Source organism: Acanthopagrus latus, chromosome 7 (assembly GCF_904848185.1).
Source record: "Acanthopagrus latus isolate v.2019 chromosome 7, fAcaLat1.1, whole genome shotgun sequence".
Lineage (NCBI taxonomy): Eukaryota > Metazoa > Chordata > Actinopteri > Spariformes > Sparidae > Acanthopagrus > Acanthopagrus latus.
The window spans coordinates 22,955,520-22,981,178 of NC_051045.1; the positions used below are offsets into that span (position 1 = coordinate 22,955,520).

Consider the following 25,659-nt stretch of genomic DNA (forward strand, 5'->3'; position numbering starts at 1 on the left):
GATGTCGGGAAAGTACAAAGAGTTGCAGGAGCAATGTATTGTGATATATGACCATGGCCAAGTTTAAATTCTATAAAATACACATTGCTACAATATATTATATATTGAAAATGTGTATATTCGCACCACTATAATGAGGAATTATCAATACAGTGACACAATATTGGTCAATTAAATAGTATCTATCTATCTATCCTATTTTTACAAATTGATGAATTTATATTGTTAATTACAACATGTAGGTCAATAGCATTTATGGTAGATAGATAGATAGATAGATAGATAGATAGATAGATAGATAGATAGATAGATAGATAGATAGATAGATAGGAGCAAGCAAATAAGCAAATAAACAAAGTCGGCTCTTGGTCAACGTCATGACGTAACGTACGCACTCCTGGTTCGAGAAGTTACGCAGGACGTGCAGCGGTTCAAAGAGGAAGGAAGATGGCGGATAACAAAGGCGAGGAGGATTTGGAACCGTCTGCTGATACGGACTCAGTGCCTTCAGCGCAAGAAAATGAGCCACCAGAGACGAAAGTCGAAAATGCGGTAATAGTCATTGAAGAGAATACAAAGGTTGGCGAAGAAACACAGTCCAGTGATACCGTTACCGAGGAACCTACACCCACTAGCGACGGAGGGGACATTAGCAGCGGCGGCGCTGCCGCGGCTGCGGGAGGGGAAGACCAAGGTAGCACTAGCAACGCCGTCAGTCCGACTCGCTCCAGCAGCACCAATGCAGAGCCAACGGTGACCGAAACCACGACCGCCATGGATGCCACCGGTGGCGGACTCACCACTGAAATGTCCCCCCCTCCGACGGCTCCAGCGGCCACGCCGGTATCTGCTCCCATTAATTTATTGGATACGTGCGCAGTGTGTAAACAAAGTCTTCAGAGCCGAGACTGTGAACCAAAACTTCTGCCTTGTCTGCATTCGTTTTGCCTCAAATGTATCCCGCAACCAGAGAGACAGATAAGTGTACAGGTGCCTGGACCACACGGGCAAACTGACACACACATAGGTGAGTTTTTCTCGAGAAAGTAGCTACCTGTGAACAGTCCTCTGTTCTGTCATCTCTGTTGTTTGATAAGATGAACTGCTATCTGTCAGACGGTCGCGCTGGTAATAGTTGAAGGAAGGGGTAAACTTCAATTCCCATTTTGGTGAAAACTGAGATAGTCTAAGAGACAGCTAGGGGGATGACTACACCTAAACACACGTATGCCTACCGACCAGGGAGTTGAATTTCAGACTATTGTGTTGCACAGAAGAGGGTGGTGTGTGTTTATCTGTGGTGAAATACACTCTCCTATCTCCTTTAGGGACATCATGGTCCAACCGTTGATCACTTCTCCAACAGTAATAAACAGGTGGCAGTGAGTAACATGACACCAAAACCACCAGTTGAGTTTTAACTGAGAAAATGACTGTTAAGTCACCATATGCATGTGCCCTATCGATGATGGTTCCGAAATAATTTGCAACAGACCTGCTATAATAAATTGTAAAGCAATATTCGTCTGACAGATTTTTAATCGCTTTTTGGCATGCCAGCCATTCTCTCACTCATGGTTAAGCTATTAATTACATGAAAATGAACAGATGATGATCAAGCAATGTTGATAATGCACCATTCCATAGTCGGAAGCAAGTAATCACAGTAGAGTAGGAGGAGGGTTAATGTCAAGAAGCGTTCTTAGAGGATTCCTTGAGATTCAGATGTCATGTGTACATGTTAACAGCATGTTTAAAGATGGATACATGCTAAGTTATATAGGTGACATGTATCAAAATACAACTTTGGAATATGTTTATACTGTTATCTCTTCTCTGGTAATTATTATATCTTTATCCTGAAATTAGGGCTGCACGATATGCTACATCATATTGTGGGTATTTGTAAAGCTCTTATAATTGTGATTTGATTCATGGTTTGTGATTTAGTTAATTTTTGCATCTCAATTTTAATTTTAACTGGGAAAAACAGCTGAAATCTCAACTTGTTGTGGTCTGTACCAAACAAACATGCTATCTTACATCTGCAACCCAGATTTTTATGCCAGGGTTTCTCTACAGCACTACAGCACTTCATTATAATACTGCTTTGTCATAACTGTAACTTTTACCAAATATTGCACACTTCTGGAATTTGGATATTGGGCTTGGTCATTTATTACATTTGAATTAATAGCACAACCCGGCTTGAAATTACAACATCCTTTGACATAAATAATGAGGTCCACAAGTCTGATTTTTTTTTTCTCTCAAAATGTTCTGACAAAGTTGAGTCATAACTACAAGATAAGTTATTTGTTTTTCTTCAGTGAGTGGGATTCAATACAATCCAGTACTGTTTAAATGCACACACACACTTGTTCATGTGTTTGCTACCTTATTGAGCCTAAAAGATGCACAAATCTCACCTTCTGCCAAGTAGCCTCTATGATGATACATTTTTTGGAAGCTTTATTATCAGATACCTGGCAGGAGTCCCTAGAGTCACTCAGCAACAATTCAACTGCTGTACCAAGAGCTTCATTCATAGAGTGAGCAGACTTAGACCACAGAAAAAATAGTTTTGGTATTTTGAGTTCCACTTCCCCTCAAATATAACAGATGACTGTATGTCTGTCATTTTGTACTGAGGACTTTTCAATCAATTATCATCCTCTTATAGCCTCTCTTGAAGGGATATTTATAATTAACCCTGAGTCTTTGTTTTGATTGGATGACGTTTGTAAAACACCTTTACTGATAATATGCTGGCAGATATCTAGATTCACTACAACATCAGTCTAGAACTGACCAGAGCACTAGCAGTGTACATAAAATAAGTGTAACATTTTAAGTTCAACTAGGGAAACTCTTACAAATGACTCTTGTTTAGATCTCATATTACTCTGTATTCTCGAGTTTTTATCCACATATGTGGACTTATACCTCTGTAAAGTACCTGCCACCCAGCTTGATATAATTTTATTAGTCTCGGTTTCAATGGAGAGTTTTAATATCACATGGTCCAAATGCTGTTTTCAGGAATTGCATTAGTATTGGTTGCAGGAAAGTTTCAGAATCACATGGTCTGAATTGTATTTACAGCACTGCCTGTCACCACAAAGGATTGCTTCTTAGTAAGGCTGCATGATGTGGTGAAAAAAAACATTTCGCAATTATTTTGACAGATACTGCACTTGCGTTTTATTCACAATGAGTGGGAATTATATTTTTTGTATCACAGTTTTCCTTAAGTACACTAAGTTAAATGTATTACAATCATAACCATGTGACATTTTTGTGGTCTACAAAAAAACATGTTTTGTTACATGTGGAGAACAAGAAATGTTGGCAACAGCATCTCTGTAGCGTTACAGCACTTGATTGTAATGATTGTTGCACGTTTTACCTTTTTATAAAAAAGTATTGCAGCTTATGCAAACTGGATGTAGACTTCTTCACTTCATCAAAGACAATATGGTTGATATGATAAGACTCAGCCCTACAATTTGAAAGTGATATGGAAAACTGTTTTCACTTTAAATGCTCCTTCGTTCACAGTTGCTACAAGACTCAGTCGTTCCTGGGCTGAACGTTTTGAAGAGGAGTCTTACAACATTTATTATTAGTATACATGATAGTGAATCATACAACATTTGGTACAGTCTTTCCAAACTACTTTCCTCAGTCTGTGAATGTCCTAACATTTCAGCAAATTATTAATTCACCTAATCCACTTTAGCAGTTAAATCCCGCCAAAAGTTTCTTAGTAACCAGATGTATAGCATTGATTAACTTGGCTTTGCTTTACAAAGTATGCAATTCCTGCCCAGTAGACTGAAAGCATATTCAGGCTACTGATTGATAGTATAGGTTAAACTCTGTTCGTTATGTGGTGAGAGGGAAGCTGGCTAATAAGTCATCAGAAGTTATAGTATGTGAATAGACACATGAAATGAGGAAATGTAAAAGCCAGGTGAGTAAATGCTGATATTGGAAGCAACTTCCCTGCTACCTATCCTTACAATCTAATTCATTCATGAATTTACACTCCCTTTTTACTTCCCCCTTGTAATGTCAGGTATAATAGGTGGTAGCAGCTTGTTAACCCTGCGTTTTTGCGTCTCACTATTATAGACCTTAAAATATCCAGAGGATCCTGTCAGGTGTCTGGACAATGCTTTATCTGATGCATTAACCTGTACAATCCCACTTCATAACTAGATGAGTCATGTTTTCCAGATGACATCACTCGATGCTTTGTAGTAAAACATATTATATTATGTGAAGATAACTAAAGACGACTAAGATACAAATCACTTTCAGCTGGACCAAAATTTCTATTTCATATTTTAATTTAAATAAGTATGAGTAGATTTCATCAAACCTACATTTTGAAATTGCTGATTTCCATTGGAATTCAACACACACCATATTTGATGTCCTGTGGGATTTCTCTTTTTCCTATGTTTTGAGGAAATTTAGTATTATTTTGATCCCACTGTAAGCTGTGGTTACAGCTCGCTCTGGTCTGTCAGTTGTACTAGTGGTACCTACCTCATGCTTAATGACTAAATTAATGTTTGGCAAAGTAATATCTGTATTCTGTCAAATCAACCTGTTCATGGGCTTAAACATGCTTATAATCTTGTTCAGCCCTCATTTTCTTTACTAGAGGACTGTACTAATGAATGTAGTGAAACACAAACCCCAGTCCTGTTTATACTAAGGTTTTAATTGTGGATGTTGATTTGGAGGGGGGGCTACACAGGAGATATAGCTGAGCATGAACTGGCCCAGTTCAAAGTGACAGCTGTGTGGCACATTTGTTTGTGTGTGTGTGTGGTTTTAGGGGTTGTGTTGATTCCTCAACACAGTCCCAGTCCAGCTGCTCTCACAGCCAATCACAGGGGGACCGATGCAGCTGGAGCTTACACAAACCGGCTGTGTGCTGCTCAAGCCAGTGTAGTCTGGCTCAAACTGGCTTAAACTGGTTTTTACCTCAGCTAGAGGACTGAGATATTATTATTCTAACTATATTTAAATAATTTATGTGAAGTTTAATCTTGTGCATAGTATTAGACTTTAGAAAATAAATGGCAACAGTAATGTGCTGAACTAATTATTTGTTGGGGTGTTTGATTATAGCAGTAATTCAACTAATTCCATTAACTAAAGCAAACTAAAGTGATTAAGTGGAATCAGTCCTTGTTGTTTGGCCGTGTGATTTAATATTCTAATAAAACTGCCAAGAATGACAAGATTTAATCTTTTGGAGACAAGCACTAAATCAATTAGCCACAAATTAATGGGCAGGAGGTATCCCATGGTGCCAAGAATTTTTTTATTAAGAGGAATTTACCTTAAGGAAATTATGGAAATAGGCAGAAAGTCTACTGTAGGCCTCTTATTATCTCTCTTATGTATGGCTTTCCCCCACCTGCCCAACTCAAACACAGACAGCCCCTGTATTGGCCACCTCCTTTTCTTAATAATTCTGGCAAAGACAAGAGAAACTTATGTGCCATTCATCAGCAGATCACCACTTTAGGCATTAAGATCTCACTTAAAGATCCAGATCATGGATGAATTATTATATTGTGTATATATATTATACTAGAAGCTCAGTAGCCAATCTTTTGATCAGTGTTACTTGACAGATCATTTCTAAAAACCGTGGTGAAATTAGTTTTGGGATGCATATTTAAGAGACTGACTTTCTGGATCAAGCGGCATCTGTCACCCAGTGTTGACAGTAAGATGTCACTTTGATCACCTCTGAGCCCTTGCTCTTGAAATCGTGGGCTTCATGAGAGGGCATCAAGTAGTGACCTCCCCCTACTAGTGAAAGTCTACTAATTTTGTTTCATGCAGCAACACTTATTTTAACTGCTACTATTCAGTTTATGCATTTACATCACAGGAATGTTTGATTAGAAAGTTGTTGCAGTTTTTCGTTAGTATCCATGTCAAGAGACCCAGTGACTGCAAATTAGTGCAAAATTGTGTTCCACTGGACAAATAGGACGCACCTGTCTCCATGAGATTTGAGTGGTTCTTCCATTTATTTTTTGATTTGGATTTTTTCTTTAATGTCATATGACCCGCCTGTTGGTATGTGTTCACTGAACACATTGGAATGGTGTATTCCTTTGCTCTGTGCCCTTTTGTCTTTTTGTCTTGTTTCTTTGCCACCCTTTGCCTGCCTGAAACCTTTTTAATGGTTGATGCGAAAATGGATAGGCCAAAGGAAGGGAGGAAGAACACTCTGCTGGGTGCCCTTATGTGATCAGTTAAGTCCTTTCTTGATCAGGTTTAGGAATGGTTAGGTATAGGAATGAGTTTTATGTCTAGTTAACAGTTTGAATCAGGCATGGAGAGGCTGTATCATGTGCAGTCATTCTTGCGGTTGGCTTGTACAACAAACAGCCAGTGTTGGGCTAATCCCTGGGATTGTGATCGGTATTTTCCTCTGTAGTTCCCCTGGTAAACACACCACACACCGACATCTTTGGCTCTCACAGTTCCCCTTGACCATGTTGTGGTTTCTCTTCTGGGCTCGTACTTCTCTTCCAGAGCCACTCTTTGCTGTCAAAACTGTCTCTGTGCTAGAGAGAGAGAGGACATGTCTGGTGTCCAAAGGGTGGGCTGCCCCTCACAAGCAGCAAATTGGAAAACCCTGCCGTGCCAAAACCAAGTAATATTAGTACTGCGTCCAAGCTTGGTGTGTGTGGAGGGGAAGCCTGCCCTGGGGACTCCTGACGTGTTCAATCGTACACAAGCTTTGCAGGAACATTTCACAGAATATTGCAAAGGTTTTTGGAAGATCTTATGAAAGAACATCCTAAAAAACCCGGGGAAAATCCTAAGAAGGACTGTTTTTAATCCTCATTCCTTTAGACTTAAGCAAACAGGTTCCCTTAGACTTAAGGGAGTGAGAAGGTAGGGCTTCCTAAGAGCTTGGATGAAGCGTGATTCTTACTGCTTGTTCGGCTTTGTTTTCAGTTTTCTTCAAAGATTATCCATCAATGAAAGGTCACTAAGCCTTGAATTTGTGACCCATTCTTTCACCTTTGATTGTCATTTCAATCAAGTCCCGCCTTATTTTCTGTATCTTCTCTGTCTTTAGTGAATGTTATGCGCTGTTCGGTGTGCCACCAGGACTACAAACAGAGTGACATTATTGACAACTACTTTGTCAAAGATACCACAGAAGCCACCAGCACGTCTGATGAAAAGGCTGCACAGGTATGTCAGAACAGTTGGCCTCATGGTCATTTTGCACATAAGTATTGTGATATTCTCATATTACATTTTTTTAATGTGATGAAGACAAGGCAGTCTTATCCATGAATCAGGCCAGTTTATCTAGTTATGCATGTTAGTTTAGTTTAGTTCATAACATACATAAAAAACTAAGAATCAGATTTAACACTAATCTTTGTATAATCCCTTTTTCCAAATATATGACAGAGAATTAGTTTTGTTTTGATTGCTCTGGCTTTCCTTTAGTACCACCAAATAAACCACACTATTCCTCTCTTGATCAGTTATTTTGACACAATTTTTGCATCGTACAATCATGTTCACATTTCCAATGAACCACTTGATTTTAGAGAACCCATTCAGTTAGTTTCACTATCAGACCACACTTTTCAAAAGATTGCAATACCTGACACCTTTATTAAAAAAAGAATGCTTATTCATAGAATACATTTATGGAGTATAGTTTTGACTAAAGACACAGTGATAATAATATCAAATGTATATGGCGCATGGTGGATTACCTTTTGGTTTAATTATTGACATTAGAATTTGTTTAGTATGACAATCAACATGTAGTTTAGGCTTTAATATACCAAACTGGGCTTTCTATACATTTCATTCTATGTTTTTCTTCCCACCTTCCCAGTGTTATACATTATCCTTAAACAAGTACTGGTAATGCAGCACCAACACTCTCTCCGATGCATATTGGTGTTATCTTCTCAAGGTGTGCACAAGTTGTGAAGACAACGCAGGAACCATAGGCTTTTGTGTGGAGTGTGGAGAATGGCTGTGTAAGACCTGTGTGGAGGCCCACCAGAGGGTCAAAATTACTAAGGACCACAAGATTCGCACGAAGGAGGATGCTGATGCTGATGCTGCCTCAGGTAAGATGGCTGACCCCCACGGTGAAGGGCAGACCGATGTTTACTGAAGCTAAAACTGCAGAATTCTCAACAAGACAAACCCTAGTTGAAGCACAGTGAATGTGCTGCTGCTGCTGGTGTGTTGCCATGGTAACAGAGCTGCATAGTCTGGTTGCTGATATGGTAACTCTTGCTCGGGGACCATACATCCTGAGGCTCTACCCAGACAAACTGCTAGGCCTTTGACACAACTTCCTCTTCATGCCAATGATTTTTGACACTCTTAGTTTTGTCCCTGGTTTCTATGATTAATTTGCCTTCATAGATGTTTCTGTTTGTACAGATGAATATCGGTGACATTTTTTTCTCCTGTGTGTCTATAGAGTCTGTCAGTACGTCAGGACAGAGGCCTGTTTTCTGTCCCGTCCATAAGCAGGAGCCCCTGAAACTTTACTGTGAGACCTGTGACACTTTGACCTGTAGGGACTGCCAGCTTCTGGAGCACAAGGAGCATAGGTAGCTCATCGTACCACACGTCCATACTATTTCTAGTTGTTTCAGTCACCTGTCACCTTCTATGACTGGTATGGTACTTGTATTTTATAATGTTTATGTTCAAATTTTCGTATTGGTTGTAGATTAGTTTACTATATTTCAGACCATTAACTACTGTTTTCATACACTTGGCATTACTGCTGTCAATTTCCCAAAGCACAGCATAAGATTTGTGATAGATTTCCTACTGTAGCTCATTTCACTAAATTATGAAAATCAGTTGCTGATTGTGCACAACAGCTCTTCTGAAAGTCCAACCACCAAGTTTCAAGATGTGTTAGTGATAAAAAGGCAGTCAAAGTAGTGGATACAAATGGCCTAGCAATATAGTGCTATATAATTGTTTTCCCCCCACTTTTGTCAAGCAGCATATATTTATTTGGATTAGATGCTTTAGACAACCCAGCTAGCAAGACCTAACTACATAATGGGGAAAAAGGAATAAAAATCTCAGGAAAGGCAATTCCTCCCCCATATGCCCTGTGATATTTCAGTGACATTTACAGTAATTCAACATAAAAGCTCTGGAAAGGTCAGGCTATGCTAGACTACAACATATTCACTACTATAAAAGCCAATGCGAAAGTCCAAGAAATGATTTCCCACCCCTGTTCTGAGCATCTTTTAGCACTGTCCACAAGTGCATTTGCAATTATATCTCGAATGTTCTCTCAAGGTGTTAAATCAAATTTGGCACGCAGGGAGCCGACCTAAGTTATCAGCTGGTGTACCATCCAGCTAGCTGTTCCATATTTAGAAAACCATATAAAATCTTGAGTGTAAGGTTGGTTTCCAACAAAGCAATTGGTAGATGAAATCAGTGGTTTGAAATCCTTGTGATTTGAATCTGGAGCCCTGCTGTTTTTTTCATTTTAGTCAGCTAATCTGGGATTGATTTTGATGAATGGAAGCTCCGCTTAGAAGAACAGAAAATTAATACTTTGCACTAATGATTAAAGTGCGAACATTCCCAGTTGACAGGAGCACTTCTTTTTGGATCATTTTGAACTTCTGATGACATTTTACCCCTAGAGGCCGAATGTATTTTTTGACCCCAGTTCTCGTTTTTAACACAGTTAGTAAAATCATGTTCATTCAGTTCATTGAAAGTTGTTGATGACTGTTAGAGTGACTCTTGATTTGGCAGGTACCAGTTCCTGGAGGAGGCTTTCCAGAACCAGAAAGGCATCATTGAGACCGGCGTGAACAAACTTCAGGAAAAGAAGAACTACGTCCATTACTCTGTCACTCAGGTGCAAAGCAGGTGCGGGTTTTTCATCATCAACTTCCTCTCCAAGGCTACTCACTATATGTTAACACATAGTTTATAACTTTTTTGTATGTTTTTCATACAGGATAAAAGAGCTGAATGAGACACATAAGAAGGTGGAGCACGAGATTAAAATTGCAGTATTTACTCTAATTAATGAGATCAACAAGAAGGGCAAATCCCTGCTGCAGCAGTTGGAGGTAAGAGAATATTAATAAAAAGCACTTTGATTTAGTGCTTCACGAGGTGCTACAAAGTCATCTAAACAAATAATCACTACCTTAATTATTATTGATAATTGCAAAAAGCTTTTTTGTAGATTATGTGTCTAGAATGCACAGACAAATGTATGAAACATCCAACAAGACATTTTTAATGTGTGTCAGCCTTCTAATTAAATGATAGATTGTGAATATATCTTGATTTTCTGATTCTGTTTACTTAATATTCCAAAACATTTAGTAAATCCGATCCGATGAATTAAAAAGAATTTTGAATTTTATCCGCCTGCTTTATCACAACTTAGATCTTTGAATTTTGTTTTTCTTCACTTGGTTCCATCACTGAATCCAGTTTGTTGCATATTAGATTCTATCAAACTTGACTACCTCTCCATTAGTTGTGCTGTGATTTATTTAATTGTTTGTCTGTGCTGAGTTTGTTCTGGAGTGCTGTAATAACCCACAGCCCCCCATAGGGATCATTAAATTTTAATCTAATGACATCTAATCATCTGATTGATCTCCACGCATACGCTTACATCTTTATAGTAGCTTTGCAAGCAATATGGCTTGGGCAAGGCTCTTTCATTTAACCAGATTAATCTCACTTTCTGTCCAGAGTGTGACCAAAGAGCGCACTATGAGGCTTATGGCTCAGCACAAAGATACCACCCTGCTGGCCCAACAGATCCACCATGTGCTCAGCTTCTGCTCCTGGGCCATCACTACTGGGAGCAGCACGGCGCTACTCTACAGCAAGAGGCTGGTATGTTTCTCTTGGGCACCAGACTTTCAGTAGTTTAAGAGGCTAAATCCTACATTGTGTGTGATCATGACAAAGCATTGCGTTCAACTTTGGTTGGATCCAGTAGTTTTACTGCACCTGGGACTTGTCACCAGTTTTTGTGTTAAATTCTGTATTTGAATATTTAAGATGTAAACTCAGATGCTCATACTGTATTAGCAGAAGTTTAGGAACATGTGATTTTATTAAGAGTACACTAATGGCTCAGCCCATTCTACTGTCTGTTAGTAAACTTGCAGAACCAGCCTTTTTGCCCCCACATTATGTTAATGATTTTTTTTTCTTTTGGGCTCAACATGGGACATTTTTGCCACGTGGATTTGACTACTAACCACAAGACCATCAGCAAATTAGATAATTTAGATAACTTAATGTGGGGTTGTGGGGTAATGCGCCCAAATGGCATGTTGACAAATGAACTATTTGTTTCTCCGAGATAGCCAGGCTTATTCTGTGTGCATGTAGATCCTGTTCCAGCTTCGCCAGCTCTTCAAAGCTCGACTGGAGCCAGCGCCCCAGGCTAACGGAGTTGTGCGCTTCTTCTGTGATCCCACATTCTGGGCCAAAAACGTGGTGAATCTAGGTGAGAGAGGCCTTTTTCCTTAGTATCTCTCATCAATCATTAAGCTCTTTTAAATATTGACTTTGGGTTTCTTATTGATTTATTCTAATCAAGCTTATAACTGAGAACCATCATAATTTGCCCTTAAGTTTAGATAGAGGCTTGCTTTGCTGGATAATAACCAAAAACATCATGAAAATGAAGCAGTGAGCAATTGATCAAATGATCAAACTGCTGCATGTATTAATCAAAGGAATTGTCTAGAGCAGGTACACTCCTTTTAAATTGTTCTTGGTGTTGTCTTTCTTCCACTAACTGTAGGTAATTTGGTAATTGAGAAGCCACCTCCTCCTGCACAACCACCCAATATGATGGTAGGAGGCCCGCCCATTCCAACAGGCCAAGGCCACCCAGGCAAACACCAAGGACAGATCAACCTGGCACAGCTTCGTCTGCAGCACATGCAGCAGGCGGCATATGCACAGCAGAAGCAGCAGCATCAACAACAACAACAGCAGCAGCACCAACAGCAGATCCAGCAACAGATGCGCATTGCCTCCCAAATGTCCCAGCAGCACCCGAGACAGGCAGGCCCACCTCTGGTTCAGCAGCAGGTACAGAAAACATTCACCAATCAATGTACCTCTGTGGAATAGAATGGAAATTTGCTCATTGTTTGCTTGCGTGACTTGTCCAAATATACTGACTTCTTGGTGCACCAGATTGGATAAGCAAAATCTCCCAATGTTTTGTTTTCCAATGTAAAAAACATTTTTTTTATCAGTATATGTAGTTTTGGCTAAGATTCTGTCCAGACCGTTGAGAGCATTATCAAAGTCTGTCTATACGAGATCAGGATTATTCATAATGGAGCCATCTGAAGGGATTTAGTGATGAAACTTAATCCAAGATAAAAAAAAAAATAAAAACAACAACATGTGGGACATTGGCTAAAATAGAAGATCTTTGAAGATCTTTTTCAAAGGGTTCTTTCTCAGTTTTTCCTCTTAGACGGTGCTAGTGTTTTTCACTGGTATCATCAGCATACATCAGCAAATATCAGCATTTTTCAGGCTATTAACTAGAAACTACTCACTCAATGTTGTTGATGATTATTTTCAGCATACTTTTTTGGATTGAGCTCATACCTTCAGAATCTGTTACAATTAATTACAATACACCAGGAAATCAACTTGCAGAGAGTTTGAACCCGATCAAGATACAGTAAATGGGTACTTTCCTTTATTTTTGCTTGGACTTTTTATACATTGAGAGAAAAGTTAGCAGTGGTTTGTTGAAGGAACACCTTACTATTCAAAATTTAAGAACCAGCAGTAAAATAGCATTGCATGCAACAAGTAATCAAACCTGGGTGGTGTCAAAAGGATAATTGAAACTTAAAGACAATTTACCTATCTCAAGCAAGAGTTGAAGTCTCTAGAAGTTGATTTTTATTCTGCACGTAAATGAAAATGTAATGAATTCATTACCTCGCTTTCTTTTCTTTTTATTTTGGTCTTTAAAATGTTTAATGGCCGTAATAAAAGACAAGAACCCATAATGGTCTGTTGAGATCACTTCGAGAAGTAGATACAAACTATTCGATTTAGTGTTGTTAAAACAGGGGGAATCATAAAGCGGTGGAAAGTGAATCATAGCATTTGAGAAGCTGCAACCAGTGAAAATTTGATACTACTCAAGGATAAACACCTGAAGTGATGATTTGATGATTAAAGTCAATGGTTGTTTTCTGTACATCAGTGAATCCATAAATCTACTTTTCATGTCAGCAGTAATATGTGTTGCTCCTATATTTGCATTACCCTGAAAATGGTCTGCTGTTTGCTTGAATTTCCATGAATGAGTGTACCCAATGATCACATTTTCATGTAGTCTATGTATTTGTGTGATTTTCTTTTTTTTTTTTTTGACAGCCTCCAAGGCTCATCAGTATGCAGCAGTTACCAAGAGGGCCTGGGGGCATCAATGGTGGGCCAGGTCCCCCCATGTACCCTTCCTCCCACCATATGCGTCTCCCAGGTCCACCACAGGGCAGAATGCCCACGGCTCAGCCGAGACATAACGGCCAGCAGTATCCCCCCATGATGCAGCCTCAGCTACAGAGACAGGTCAGTACAAACATGCTCCGGTTTCACCGCATGGAAAACAACAAACAGACAAAACACTAATGTACACCAAATACCCAAATTTCATCTAACACATTTGTTGCTGTTAATGTTGGATTAACTGAAATTGCTTTGCAAATGTGACTAATTGTTTAACCCAAAATATCAGTCTTACCATAATAGCAATTTCTATAGTGACACAGGATGACTCCACACAGAGCCTAACAGCCTGCCTCAGAGATTATATACAGTATATGCAGTATGTTGTTTGTTTACATCCTTTTTTTATCCAATGCATCTAATGCAAAACAATAAATGGGAACACCAATGGACATAGAAGTGGGATTTTGTAAAATATTCCAAGTCCAGCATTGTTTACATCTATGTTTACTAGCTTGCAGCCCTTTGTCCCGCGTTTTAGTTGTCAGATTACATCTTATCTTGGCTTGTTACCACCACCCGTAGATCACTGGAACAGAGTGACCCTGTTGACATGACTAATGCACATATACAAGTTAAACAAATGGGGAAACACTGTGAGGAAAAACAGATTCATGGCTCTACTTGAGGTCTAAAACTTCACAGAGAACCTATAACTTACATTTTATCTGTCAAAATTAAATTGAAATTAAAATGTTATGTCCATTTTTAATTCAGTTTCAGTGTTCTTGAAAGTGTACTGAAAACAATACATCCATGTTTGATTTTTGCAGTAAAAATGGAATTTCAAACATAAAAATGTATTCTTTAGCATTATTTCATGGAAACAAATGGCTTATTGATTGAGATTTACAGAGAAACAAACAGAGTTGTTCAATCAAAAAAGTTTTTTACATGGTTTCCTTAGCACGGTGCAAATGTACTGTTTCCTCATTAAATTCACACTGCTTTAGTTAATGTATCTATACATATACATCTGATTATTTGCTCAAGTCAAATAACATGTACAGCATAAAATGTACACTGCCTGCATGTGAGACTAGGTAAGAGGAACCCCCACTATACCCAGCTCCTTTTTCTTTGTGTCCAGATGTCTATAGAATCTGAGATGAGCCACCAAAGGTTTCGTTTCTTACTACAATCAGGGGTTTGGCACCTTTTTCCTACTTTGTCATTTGTGTCTTGTGCAGCATGTGTTGTCACCCAAAATGCATGATCATGGAACCATGTTGTTTTTGCCACAAAGTATATTCAATAAAACTGCGTGAATGACCGTGATCATTGTTTCCGTCCTCCCTCCTTTCTTTCCCTCCCTTTTCCCCTTCTTTCCTGTCATTGTCCTTCGTCCCCTCCTTCCTATGTCCTCCAACCCCCCCCCCCCCCTCTCTTTTTCTGTGCAGCATTCCAACCCGGGACATGCAGGCCCTTTTCCAGTGGCATCCCTACATAATGCTAACCCCACGAGTCCTACCAGTGCCAGTATGGCTGGTGCCCACGCTCACCGCAGCCCCGCCAGCCCCATCATAGGTCCCATCGAACTCATCCCCTCTGTCACCAATCCTGAAAACCTGCCCTGTCTACCGGAGATCCCACCCATTCAGGTGCCCAACTATTTTTCTTTGAGTCAACCAGGGTTAGATCCATAACATATTCTTTCTTTTCACCTGCCGTTTTTAGATTTTTGCCAGCCAAAATATCATTTTGAATTTAAATGAAAATTAGAAATAAAATTATATACATGTTTGACCAGGCAGCATATGGAGAAATACAGCTACAAAGTATGGTGTGATGCAGGACTAGACAAATTTAACTCTGGCAAAAACATGTTTATTTTCTCAAATTCATTGAGCTCTTGAGTAACATAAATTTCTGGCATCATTAGCTGGAGGATGCAGGTTCCAGCAACCTTGGGCACCTTCTGTCTCGTTACATCACAGCTAGTACGCAGCATCAGCTCGGCTCAGTGGAGATGAACCCCTCACCTGGACTGTCAACACACTCTTCTGGATCTTCAGGTACTCTTGTTCAGGAAGAGGCACTCTCATTCACATATATGAGAACTTTGAGCAGTACTACTGGTACATACAGTCGTAGTCAAAAGTTTACCTACACTTGTAAAGGAGAACATTGTAAGTGGTAAAGTAAGGGGCTTAAATCAGGCTAAAATTGAGGATTCTGAATGGCCTTTCCCAAGCCCTGACTTGTTCCCGATCAAGAGCATGTCGAATGAGATGAGGAAACAAGTCCATGCCCAGAAGCGAACAGATTTATTTGAACTTCACCAATTCTGCCAAGAGGAATGGGTAAAAATTCAGTAAGAGGACTCCCAGAAACTTGTGGATGGCTATTAAAAGCACCCATTGTAGGTGAAAATAACAAAGGGACATTTAACCAAATATTAGAATTCCTGTAAGTATATTTTTGATCCAGCAGATTTAGTCACATTTTCAGAAGCCCTTTCATAAATTCATTATTCCTTGACAAAGTAGTATGTATTCCACTCATTCCATCACAGAGGAATGAGTTGTTGAAATCTATGGAACTCGAGACTGCCATGATATCCATACATGTTATTTACAAGTGTATGTAAACCTTTGACCATGACTGTATGTAATTAGGGACTAGCCACAAAAGTGAGAATTCTGTAAGCAGAAAATTACCATAATATGATTGTCATTATTATGATATAAAATGATTTAGTGTTAAATATTGCGATGTTGCCCTCCCCTTTTATTATATCTTGTATCTCCTTCCTATAGGAGAAATGAAATTGTCGTGTACTTGCACAATAAGTAGTAATCACTGTTGTTTCATCACCTCTTTCCTGTCTCTTATCTATCTGCAGGTCTGTCGAATGCACACACACCAGCACGACCTTCTAGCACATCCAGCACAGGCAGCAGAGGCAGGTATGATGATCCCAAGCGGTTTGAAAAGCAAATGTCCTGTAAACATTTCTAGAAAATCAACTAACCAAATCTTTAATTTGTTATGAGTTGGGTAAATGTAGCTGCATGTTACAGATAAAAATGGCTGAATTTGCTAGTGTAATAGAAACATTGGTAGATTTTGAGTGTTTGATGGTTGAATTCTCAGTTTCTAAAAAAGTATTCATTTGAGGTTAATTCTAAACTCCAATAATGGTGAATGGTTTAATTTGATCTTGCAGAGCATTTTGTCTCTCTCAGCATTAAAACCACAATTATGACAACTTATGTGTTTGAGAGTGAGGGCTGCACGATGTTGGAAAAAAATGGACAGTTTTTTTTAACTCTGCAATATATATTGCGATATGAAAAAATTTCATCAGATGACCTGAATAGCACTTTATGTTATGCTGCATTGATGCTATCTTATGGACAATTAACCTGCACACATCCTACCTCTTACTGAGCTGTGTTGTACCAACGTAAATGGTCAAACAAATTAGTTGTTACCTCTCCTTGTGGCAACAGATGCAAGGCACTGTCGACGCAGAACACGTGTTTGGTCAATATCATCCTTCTTGTAGCCGAAATAATTACAGATAACTGACGTTGCTTTTCTTTTTGGCACCAAGTATTCGTTTTTCTGCAATTTTCTCTGTTGCTCATTTTTCAATGTTGTTACCAGCAACTCACTCCATGTGCAGGGGCCTGGTCTGCTTCAGCACACTGATTAAGAACTAATATGATTGGTGGATTGCTGCGCATGCAGAGTCTGCATGCACAGTGTGTGTCAGGTACCATGAAATTAGATGAGTTCACTTGCCTCCTACATGGCAGGCTGTGATATGACTGTTCCGCACATGTACATTGCCATGACGATACTCAAACAATGTATCGTGTGGCTTTAATGAGAATGAAAGACAAAAGCATAGGTTTGTTCAAAGAGTGGGCTGGAAAAGGTTTTAAATACATTGGGTACCACATTACAAAACATTCACTCAAAAATCCTGTATGTTTTGCTTCCATAACCAAACCCACCAATACATAATGCAAATCTTTGCCAAGATGCTCTCAAATTGAAACTAGGGGTGGGATATCTGTTGAAAGATACAAGAGATGTGGGTCGGTCGGTCATTAGACAGATATTGTGTCTCAATTTCTTATGAAGTAGATTAAAAATCAAGTCACAGAAGTTACTGTTGTATTTTGTACAATGACAAATAAAGTCTCTATCTTATGATCCCTGTATAGTCTAAGTGGACAAAATGATTTGAGTCATAATTAGTAGTAAGATCTTTTTGATATTATTAATTAGTTTGCAGTTGCATTAATGAATTCTCTATGGTTTGTTATTGTGTGTTTAAGCTGTAGCTCTGCAGGAAGGGCGGGGACAGGAGGTGGAGCTACAGTGGAGCAGGTGAGGGTGAAGCAGGAGCCTGGCACAGAAGACAGCTACAGCTGCCCAGCCTCTTCTATGAAGACGGAGCGGGGCAAAGATGCCAGGAGTGCATGCATGGTATGAATACTGTTCTTCATCAGTTCGTTTTAAAAGAAGCTCAAGTGATTGTAAATGTGTTAAGGTCAAAGTCACAGATTATCATACCGTCTTAAAGTGGTTATGTGTGCATTTTCTTCCAGATGAGCAGCCCAGAGAACAGCCCCCTCCCTGTGTTGGGAGCCATATCTACAGGCCAAGATGCTCTCAAGGCTTTAGGGGAGCGCATCAAAACAGAACCCCAGTCTGAGACCCCTTGTTCTGGACTAAATGGCTCCTCTCCTTCCACTACCACTATGACCTCCACTACCTCGTTATCTGCCGAAAACAGCAGCAGCACGGCTGGAACTTCGCTCACGAATGGAAACTTGGACAAGGGGACAGAAACCAAAGGGGGGCAGACAGCTGGAACAGACAACTCTGGTGGGAAAGAAGACGATCCCAATGAAGACTGGTGTGCTGTCTGTATCAACGGTGGTGACCTGCTGTGCTGTGACCACTGTCCCAAAGTGTTCCACATGAAATGCCATGTACCCACCATAAAAATCTTACCAAAGTAAGTGATCAATAAAGGTGATTTATTTTTCTGTTCTGGTGATATATCTTTATGACTACAGTTTAACCACAGTTGGACACAGCCAGGGCATTTCCAACTTTATGAGAATTTGACAACTGTGACTTCATTACCTTTTCATCTCAGGGGTGACTTTCTCTGCACATTTTGCCGGAGTCTTAACAGCCCTGAGTTGGAGTACTGCGAAGACAGCCGGAAGATCACTGGAGAGCAGAGCTTGAGTCCTGAGGACCAAAGGGTCAGTACAGCCACTGCACGCTCAACGGCCTTTTCATGATGAGAACGAGACAGCTGATTCTCTCTCCTTCTCTCTCTGCAGAGATGTGAACGGCTCCTGCTTAACATCTTCTGTCATGAGCTCAGCGTGGGTTTCCGGAAACCTGTTCCTAGCTCTGTAAGTAGCTCTACATGCCACACACAAACACACACAGATCTCTCATTTCCACTACCTGATGGCCCCCGTCATGTATCCTCTGTCTTGTCTTTTCCTTCCATTTCATGCGGTGACAAATATAATTTCTCCTCCTGCTTTTTTCAGTCCACATTTACACTCGTCTTTGTCGCTGTTCTGAAACAAAGATGTTTAAAGTACACTTGGTTTCCACAAATAAATACACGTTTACTTAATTATGGAATCAGCTGCACTTTAGATAGAATTCCAAATGCGTTTAGTCTTTTGCACACCAGGATAATTTAAAAAATGCCCTGAAAATACCTGGCAGATGTTTTATATCCTGTGTGCTGGAAATGTGTTTTATTTTATTGCATGCTGTACTATATCATTTTTTCCCCCTGTGGTCAATAACTGATTTGTTTGTTGATTAGTCAAGTTCATTATTTTATGAATTCACACAATATTTTAAGGCTAATTAGTCATCAACTATTACATTACTCACCAACAATTTTGATACTTGGTAAGTTCGAGTGATTAAAAAAACATTTTCTAGCCCCATTCACACTGTCGTGTGAATGCAGGCCCAAACAGCAGTGGGGTTTAGATCCTGTGCCAATTTCCTGCCTCTGTCTCAGTGTGAATCTCATGGATGCGGTGTGGGGTGAAATTTTGCTCAGGCAAACTGAACCAGTGTGAATGGACAAGCCTGCTGCGTGTATCGAGGGTGTGTCGATCGGACAGTCTGATGACCACAGCTCCCTCACTCAACTTAATAAAGAGAAATGTCCCACAGAGCAACGTTACATGACCAAACAAAAGTAACATAGTAACTGTAACTGTCTTTGGCAACTTATGTGGAAAAAAAAAAATACTGCAGATATACATGGAGAAGCGTCTGTCCTTCTGTCGTCCTCCCAACCCTTCGTCACATTTCTGCCCGAAAAAACAGCCTCCGTCCACATGAGTGAGTCAGACAGGTCCTGTTTACTGATGGAGCTTATTTAATTATGTAATTTAGCACAAAAAATGTAACTTTGTCACTTTCAACGATGTTTTGTGGGTCAAGATCTCAATCACTACACATTATATCAGCATCCATATGATTATAAAGTGTCTGTGGGTTTTGATTGACAAGGGAGACACTTGGGAAACACCTTGAAAACACACCAATGTCCTCATCGTGATCTTTAGGAGCCATAACGGCGGTTTTGTTTGTGAATTTGCGGCGGTTCGTCTTTAAGGCGGAGATGCTTGGCCCTTGTGAATCACCATCGGTGGAGAACTGGCGAACCGCCGCTGCGGCATAAATGCATCTTCTCCTCTGTGAAAGTGGCTACTGTTTCCGGCCTCTTAAATCCTAAAATTTTCTTGTCTTGTTTCCCCTCTAGAGTAAATATTGAGAATGTCATCTTGGGCTTTTGGAAACACTGACTGACATAAGTTCTCTTCTTAAAAAAAAATTGGTTGAAACCTCGTCGTTTAGCAGTGTGTACCTCTCGTCTTGGGTGTGGGCTTTCTTGCATGCTTTCCTGTACTTGCGCCACAGTTCCTGGCTGTCTCTACTGTAAAGCTATCCAATAAAGGCCATAAATATAGACGGTGCAGTGCATTTTGATCAGACCAGTCACCACCTGTTTGTGAAATCACTAGATTCCCTGCTAGAACTAATATATATGCATCCGTGGTACAGCAAATTAACACCCCCATTGGTAAAGAAATCATCTATCCCCAAAGCCATATTGTTGCAATTGTCTGACCCACTTTTTTCAACCAGGTGCCGAACTACTACAAGATTATCAAGCAGCCCATGGACCTGAAGAGGGTGAAGAAGAGGCTGCAGTTACGGAGCTCCCAGTACTACCAGTCTGTCCAGGATTTTGTGTCCGACATGCGCCTGATCTTTAAAAACTGTGCCAAGTACAATGAGGTGAGCAGCATGAGTCTTGAGCCTGCTTTGGGAAATGGCATCTGCTTGTGTGTGTGCATGCAGACAGGATGACCTGAGTTGAAGTTTAAATTGCTACCAGCTAATGATATAGCTTAGATATAATCGTTTGACTATTTACATGCTATACTAAATCACTAATAATGAGTCATTTGCAGAAATGAAAGTAAACAATGAAAAAAACAGATTAAATAGTGTCCATGTGTCAGTGTTTGATACAACATCACTTTGATAAGGCCAGTGCAAACAAATATATTACTCCAACCTTGTGTGAAGACAGAGTCATTAGTAAATGAAGTCGTGCTTACAGCCTGCAGAGTGTGTCCAGTTTTATCCACCTACTAACATTGCCTGTTGAAGGACAGAGTGTAAAGGCATCTTTGCTTTAACTCAATTCTGGCTGCAGGAGCACTGTTTGAATCCTGTTAACACTGTCTGAATCCCACTGGTGAATCACAAGTTTAGGTTTTAATGGATGACAGTGTTCACTGAATTCTTTCATATTTCACATCATCTTTAAGTTTATTCTTATGGGGGATGATATTTTAATGTATATTGGATGTATTTATTTCCTTAGATTCTTTACATGTGGATGCTGGTGTGGGTGTCAGTTCAATAACTTATGATACCATGCACCCTCTGCGTGTATTGGAACACAGTCTTGCTTGATATGGGTCTGCTATAAAGTCCAGTGTATATCATCATGTATTGTATCTTCCAACCACACGAGGGAGCTTCTGTTTCATCAAGAAATGAACAGTGTCTGGGGCCAGACTGCCTGGAGTCATCACCATTGGCTCATGGCGATCATAAAGGCTCTGAGCCTTGCGGGACAACCTCACCATATATATAATGTTCTTATAATGTTCAAAATTAACAGCAAGCCCGGATCTAACTTGGGAAGGATGTTAATGTTTGAGACACATTGTGTCTTTTTAGTTTAAACAACTTAACGATATAGAGCAGAAAGACATCATCAATGTAATGTAATTAGATTACTCAAGATCCCTTTGCTAAATTAATGAGACTAGAAGGAAGTCCTTGTTCAGAGTGTAATTACCCATGGCAACAAAAATAAAGGGCTAGACTGAAGATGGATTAAAGCTCTTTTTATTGTTTAATCTTCCAATCAAACAAATCTAATTACAAAAAAAATTGAATTTGTATGATTAAAGAATTATTTTCACTTTAATGACAGAAACTGCCTTTATATGTTTCTTCAGACATTTGGAGCAGCTTTGGTTCTATCTGTTGTGCAATTAGTTAGTCTAGGTGGGGTAGGGTATTTCTGGTATGTATCTAAGCCATTTGTATAAGTGTGAAAATTAGAAAAAGTTCAGATTACCTTGTACTGACAAAATGAAACATGTTAACTAAGAAGGGCCGTCCTGTTTAATGCTGTCCTTGCCAGGAAAAATTTGCCTTTCAGAGCTATCAGAAGTTAAGATGAAGAGCTGTGGAGAACAACCGGACTTAAAGCACTGGTTAATTGAGGGCTTTGATAATGCTGATAGCATTCCTACTTCAAGAATAAACTATGTTCAGTCAGCTACAGTTACATAATCTATGACTTATCCGTTCCTGTGATTACATTATTAAGACTACATTCTTGACTAAATCTCTCAGTATACAGAGCCTGTTTGAGAGCTAGCATTTGGTTAAAAAACTAAATGTGTATATGTAAAAAAAATATATATTGTATGTACCCCCAAACTGAATTTGAGATTATTAAAACAGTTATCATTAGTTTCTTGTCATCTATTTGACTAGTTGGACTTAAGAAGACCTCAGACTTGTGCAGACCTGACTTGCTGTTAATTTCTGCAGTACTTAGTGTTGCGTACCTTGTAGACCTGAGCACAGTAGGCTGTAAACAGATTTCTGATCTGTTCTCTAACCTGCCTGTGCTGCTGTGAACTCTTTTCTTCCCCCTGCTGCTTCACTGTGTGTGTTTGTTGTAATGTTATTGCCCCTCTTTAGATGTCTCGAATAATCCAGGTTTATGATGAGGAGAAAAAGATTAATACACAGGTAAGATGTTTCAAGTAGAGCACACATGTCCTGTCCCCTCCCACTGACGCTCCAAGAAATGTTTTCGCCCTTCACCTCAGAGAATCATGAGAAGAAGACTTGGGCAGTTGTAGAGTTTCAAACTATAACATTTATACATTAAAGGCTGAAAAAAAAGGTTACATTCTTCCTATTTTATTGTAATGAAAGGTGATAAAGTGTGACAGTTTGCAGGGTGCATGGAGGTCCTAGTAGTGTCTAAAGATGTCTGAATGTGTTAATATTTGGTTAAATTTATGTTGGAGCTCTTGTATTTTTTTCTGTCAGAATTGCTTGGAGGTGCTGTTTCCAGCCAGTTCTGTGACTTTGCGAAACCAGCAATCGAGACATACACTTCCATGTCATGCCGTGATTGGTCAGCTATGTAGATGTGAGACAGTACACAGGGTAGGAACTTCTCTTTTCAGGGTGTGACCACGTGAATGGTTCATCTAGGATGGATTTTGGTTTCCTCAGCGTTCTGAAACCAAGGATGCACTGACTGTGACATCACAATCTTTCCCTTATGTGATTGAACCCCTGGGTTAGGACTTCATCCACTGTAGCTGGATCAGGCGATGTTGGATAGCAATAAGGCTTAACTTTTCATGTAACTTCTACAGAATTTTTTTTTTTTCTGTTAGTGGTTTAAAAAAATGAATGTTTTTAATGTTAACTTTGGTCTAACTGGCATTAAAGGGTTCTAATAACGTTGATGATTTAAACGCTGCTGGATGATCCATTGAACATCATTCAACCTGGAAAAAAAAGAATTTAAAGCCAGCCTTTTTGAAATGTTGAAACATATCTGTGAGTTTTGGAAATGCTTCATGGAGCCACAGTGGGACAGGGAGGCAGGATATCTCTGCAGCAAGGTTTAGCCAGGGCCACCCTGCCACCAGGAGTGTTAACCAGATCTAATTTGTCTCCTCATTCTCCTCTTCCTCCTCTCTACCTCAACCTATTCATCCCTCCTGCTCAATGGTATTCTCACACCCGCTTCCTCCATGTCACTCTTCATTCTCCTCCTCTCCCATCTTCTCTTCCTCCTCCTCTTTTCCGCAGGCGGGATCGGAGATGGCGATATCCGGCGAGGCAGTGAGCATGTACTTTGAGGAGAAGTTGCAGAATATTTTCCCTGGGCAGAGCTTCCCTGAAACGCCTGAACCCGAGGAGACAACAGAGACAAACGAAAAGGAGGACGATGACACAGACGACTCTGAGGACGACTTCATACAGCCCAGGCGCAAACGATTAAAAACAGAGGACAAAGTGCTCCACATCAAGTGAGAACCACCCTCAAAAGAGACAAGAGAAGTGAAGAACTGTCTTCCTCACATCCCACACTTCTCTTTTGTTTGAGACAGCAAACAGAAAGGACGAGATTCGCTGTACAAACTGCTTGTTTTATCTCATCCTTGCCTTTGAAAGAATTACTGTCAACTACATTAGACATCTGCCTTTATCAGAAGTCTTGAGGACAGAAACATAAAAGAGCTGCATTTCCTTCTGATTTCATGGACACTCAAGAACTCGTTTGTACAGAGTTTGAAGTAGGACTTGTTTTGCAGTAGTTTAACGAGTTTAACGGTTGGTCCCTTCTTTTCTATCATACATTTTCATTTGTAGATTTGTTGTGACAGTTGCTTTACAAAACATTTAAATTCACTGTTCCCAGTTCTCAATGTATTATATCTATACTTTGACATGAAACCTACCAAGTATTTGTATGACTTTGTGGAAACGTTATGTAAATAAGAGAATCTAGCCCACTGAAGGTATTCCTACAGTATAGATGTTTGGGTGCGTCATCAATAAAACCTGTTCTTGAAATATATCAAAGAAAATGTGTCATGTGGTGAGGTGTGGTGTGGGGTGGCCAGAGAGCAGCCTAAGAAGCAGTTCACATAAATGACCAAAATCAACAACAAAAACATGTGTTGGTATTTAGCCATGTTAATAATTTTAGTTTCATTTATCATGATGCCTGTTTTGAAAACTCCCTCATAGTGGAGGTGGATGGAAACACATTTGTGGTGTGTTTGCAACTACACCCCTTCACAGAAATAAAAATATTATTATTTAAACCTGTGCTTTTCCTACTGTGACATGAGAAATTGTCCAAAGATGAACATTGGCAGTATAAAATTGCTGGCAGACAGTACTCTCAACTAATTTTACTATACAATTGACAAATAAGGTCTATTAGTTTTTTTTTTGTTTTGTGTTCACAGATGGTTTAAAATACCGTTTTGACCAGTGACTTTCTTAAAATCAGAAAATATATGAATATGTTATACTCATATCATGACCAGAATGGAAAGTATTAAAGGCCAACTCCACCAACGTTTCACAGTGTGTCTACAGGTCTTGGGGAGTACTGCTGCATATGAGAAAAAGTATGATAAAGCCTTTTGTGGCTCCAGATGAAGCTGCACTGAGTCTGATAAATTGCCTCTAATGATGTAACTCGTAATTTGGGTCCAGGTTTTGAAAAGGAAGAAGGATGTGTGGATTGGTAAAGGTGATATCTGTAGTTCTGCTGTGCAGACTAGTTGTCTGTTTTTTAACTGTCCAATCAATAGGAGTACAGTGCTGCACCAGTGGACTGCTTTACAAACCCTGGTGCCAACATTACCCACAATGCAACTTGGCCTCTCAGTG

The 25,659-nt window shown here is 39.6% G+C and overlaps 1 protein-coding gene across 5 annotated transcripts; it reads left to right on the forward strand.

Annotated features, from left to right (window-relative positions):
- Positions 1 to 402: 402 nt before the first annotated feature.
- trim33 (tripartite motif containing 33) lies at positions 403 to 24,837 on the forward strand. 5 transcript variants are annotated; one of them, XM_037104119.1, is made up of 21 exons: positions 403 to 1,027; positions 7,130 to 7,248; positions 7,994 to 8,153; positions 8,516 to 8,648; positions 9,835 to 9,951; positions 10,043 to 10,157; positions 10,798 to 10,944; positions 11,449 to 11,566; positions 11,867 to 12,159; positions 13,480 to 13,674; positions 14,702 to 14,758; positions 15,012 to 15,212; positions 15,494 to 15,626; positions 16,457 to 16,520; positions 17,910 to 18,054; positions 18,177 to 18,589; positions 18,734 to 18,845; positions 18,927 to 19,001; positions 20,776 to 20,928; positions 22,927 to 22,977; positions 24,061 to 24,837. In XM_037104119.1, the coding sequence occupies exons 1-21, from the start codon at positions 448 to 450 to the stop codon at positions 24,283 to 24,285; spliced, it is 3,606 nt and encodes a 1,201-aa protein (XP_036960014.1). In that variant the 5' UTR covers positions 403 to 447; the 3' UTR covers positions 24,286 to 24,837. The 5 variants fall into 5 exon arrangements, with proteins under 5 accessions (XP_036960014.1, XP_036960013.1, XP_036960016.1 ...); XM_037104118.1 differs by having other exon boundaries at positions 404 to 1,027; positions 17,904 to 18,054; XM_037104121.1 differs by lacking the exon at positions 22,927 to 22,977 and having other exon boundaries at positions 404 to 1,027; positions 17,904 to 18,054.
- The last annotated feature ends 822 nt before the right edge of the window (positions 24,838 to 25,659 follow it).

Bases quoted from the DNA above. Each gene is read 5' to 3' on its own strand.
- trim33 (XM_037104118.1), top strand. From the start codon at position 448: ATGGCGGATAACAAAGGCGAGGAGGATTTGGAACCGTCTGCTGATACG. The intron at 10,945-11,448 runs GTATGTTTCTCT...GTGTGCATGTAG, and splicing joins TACTCTACAGCAAGAGGCTG to ATCCTGTTCCAGCTTCGCCA. The intron at 15,627-16,456 runs GTACTCTTGTTC...ATCTATCTGCAG, and splicing joins ACACTCTTCTGGATCTTCAG to GTCTGTCGAATGCACACACA.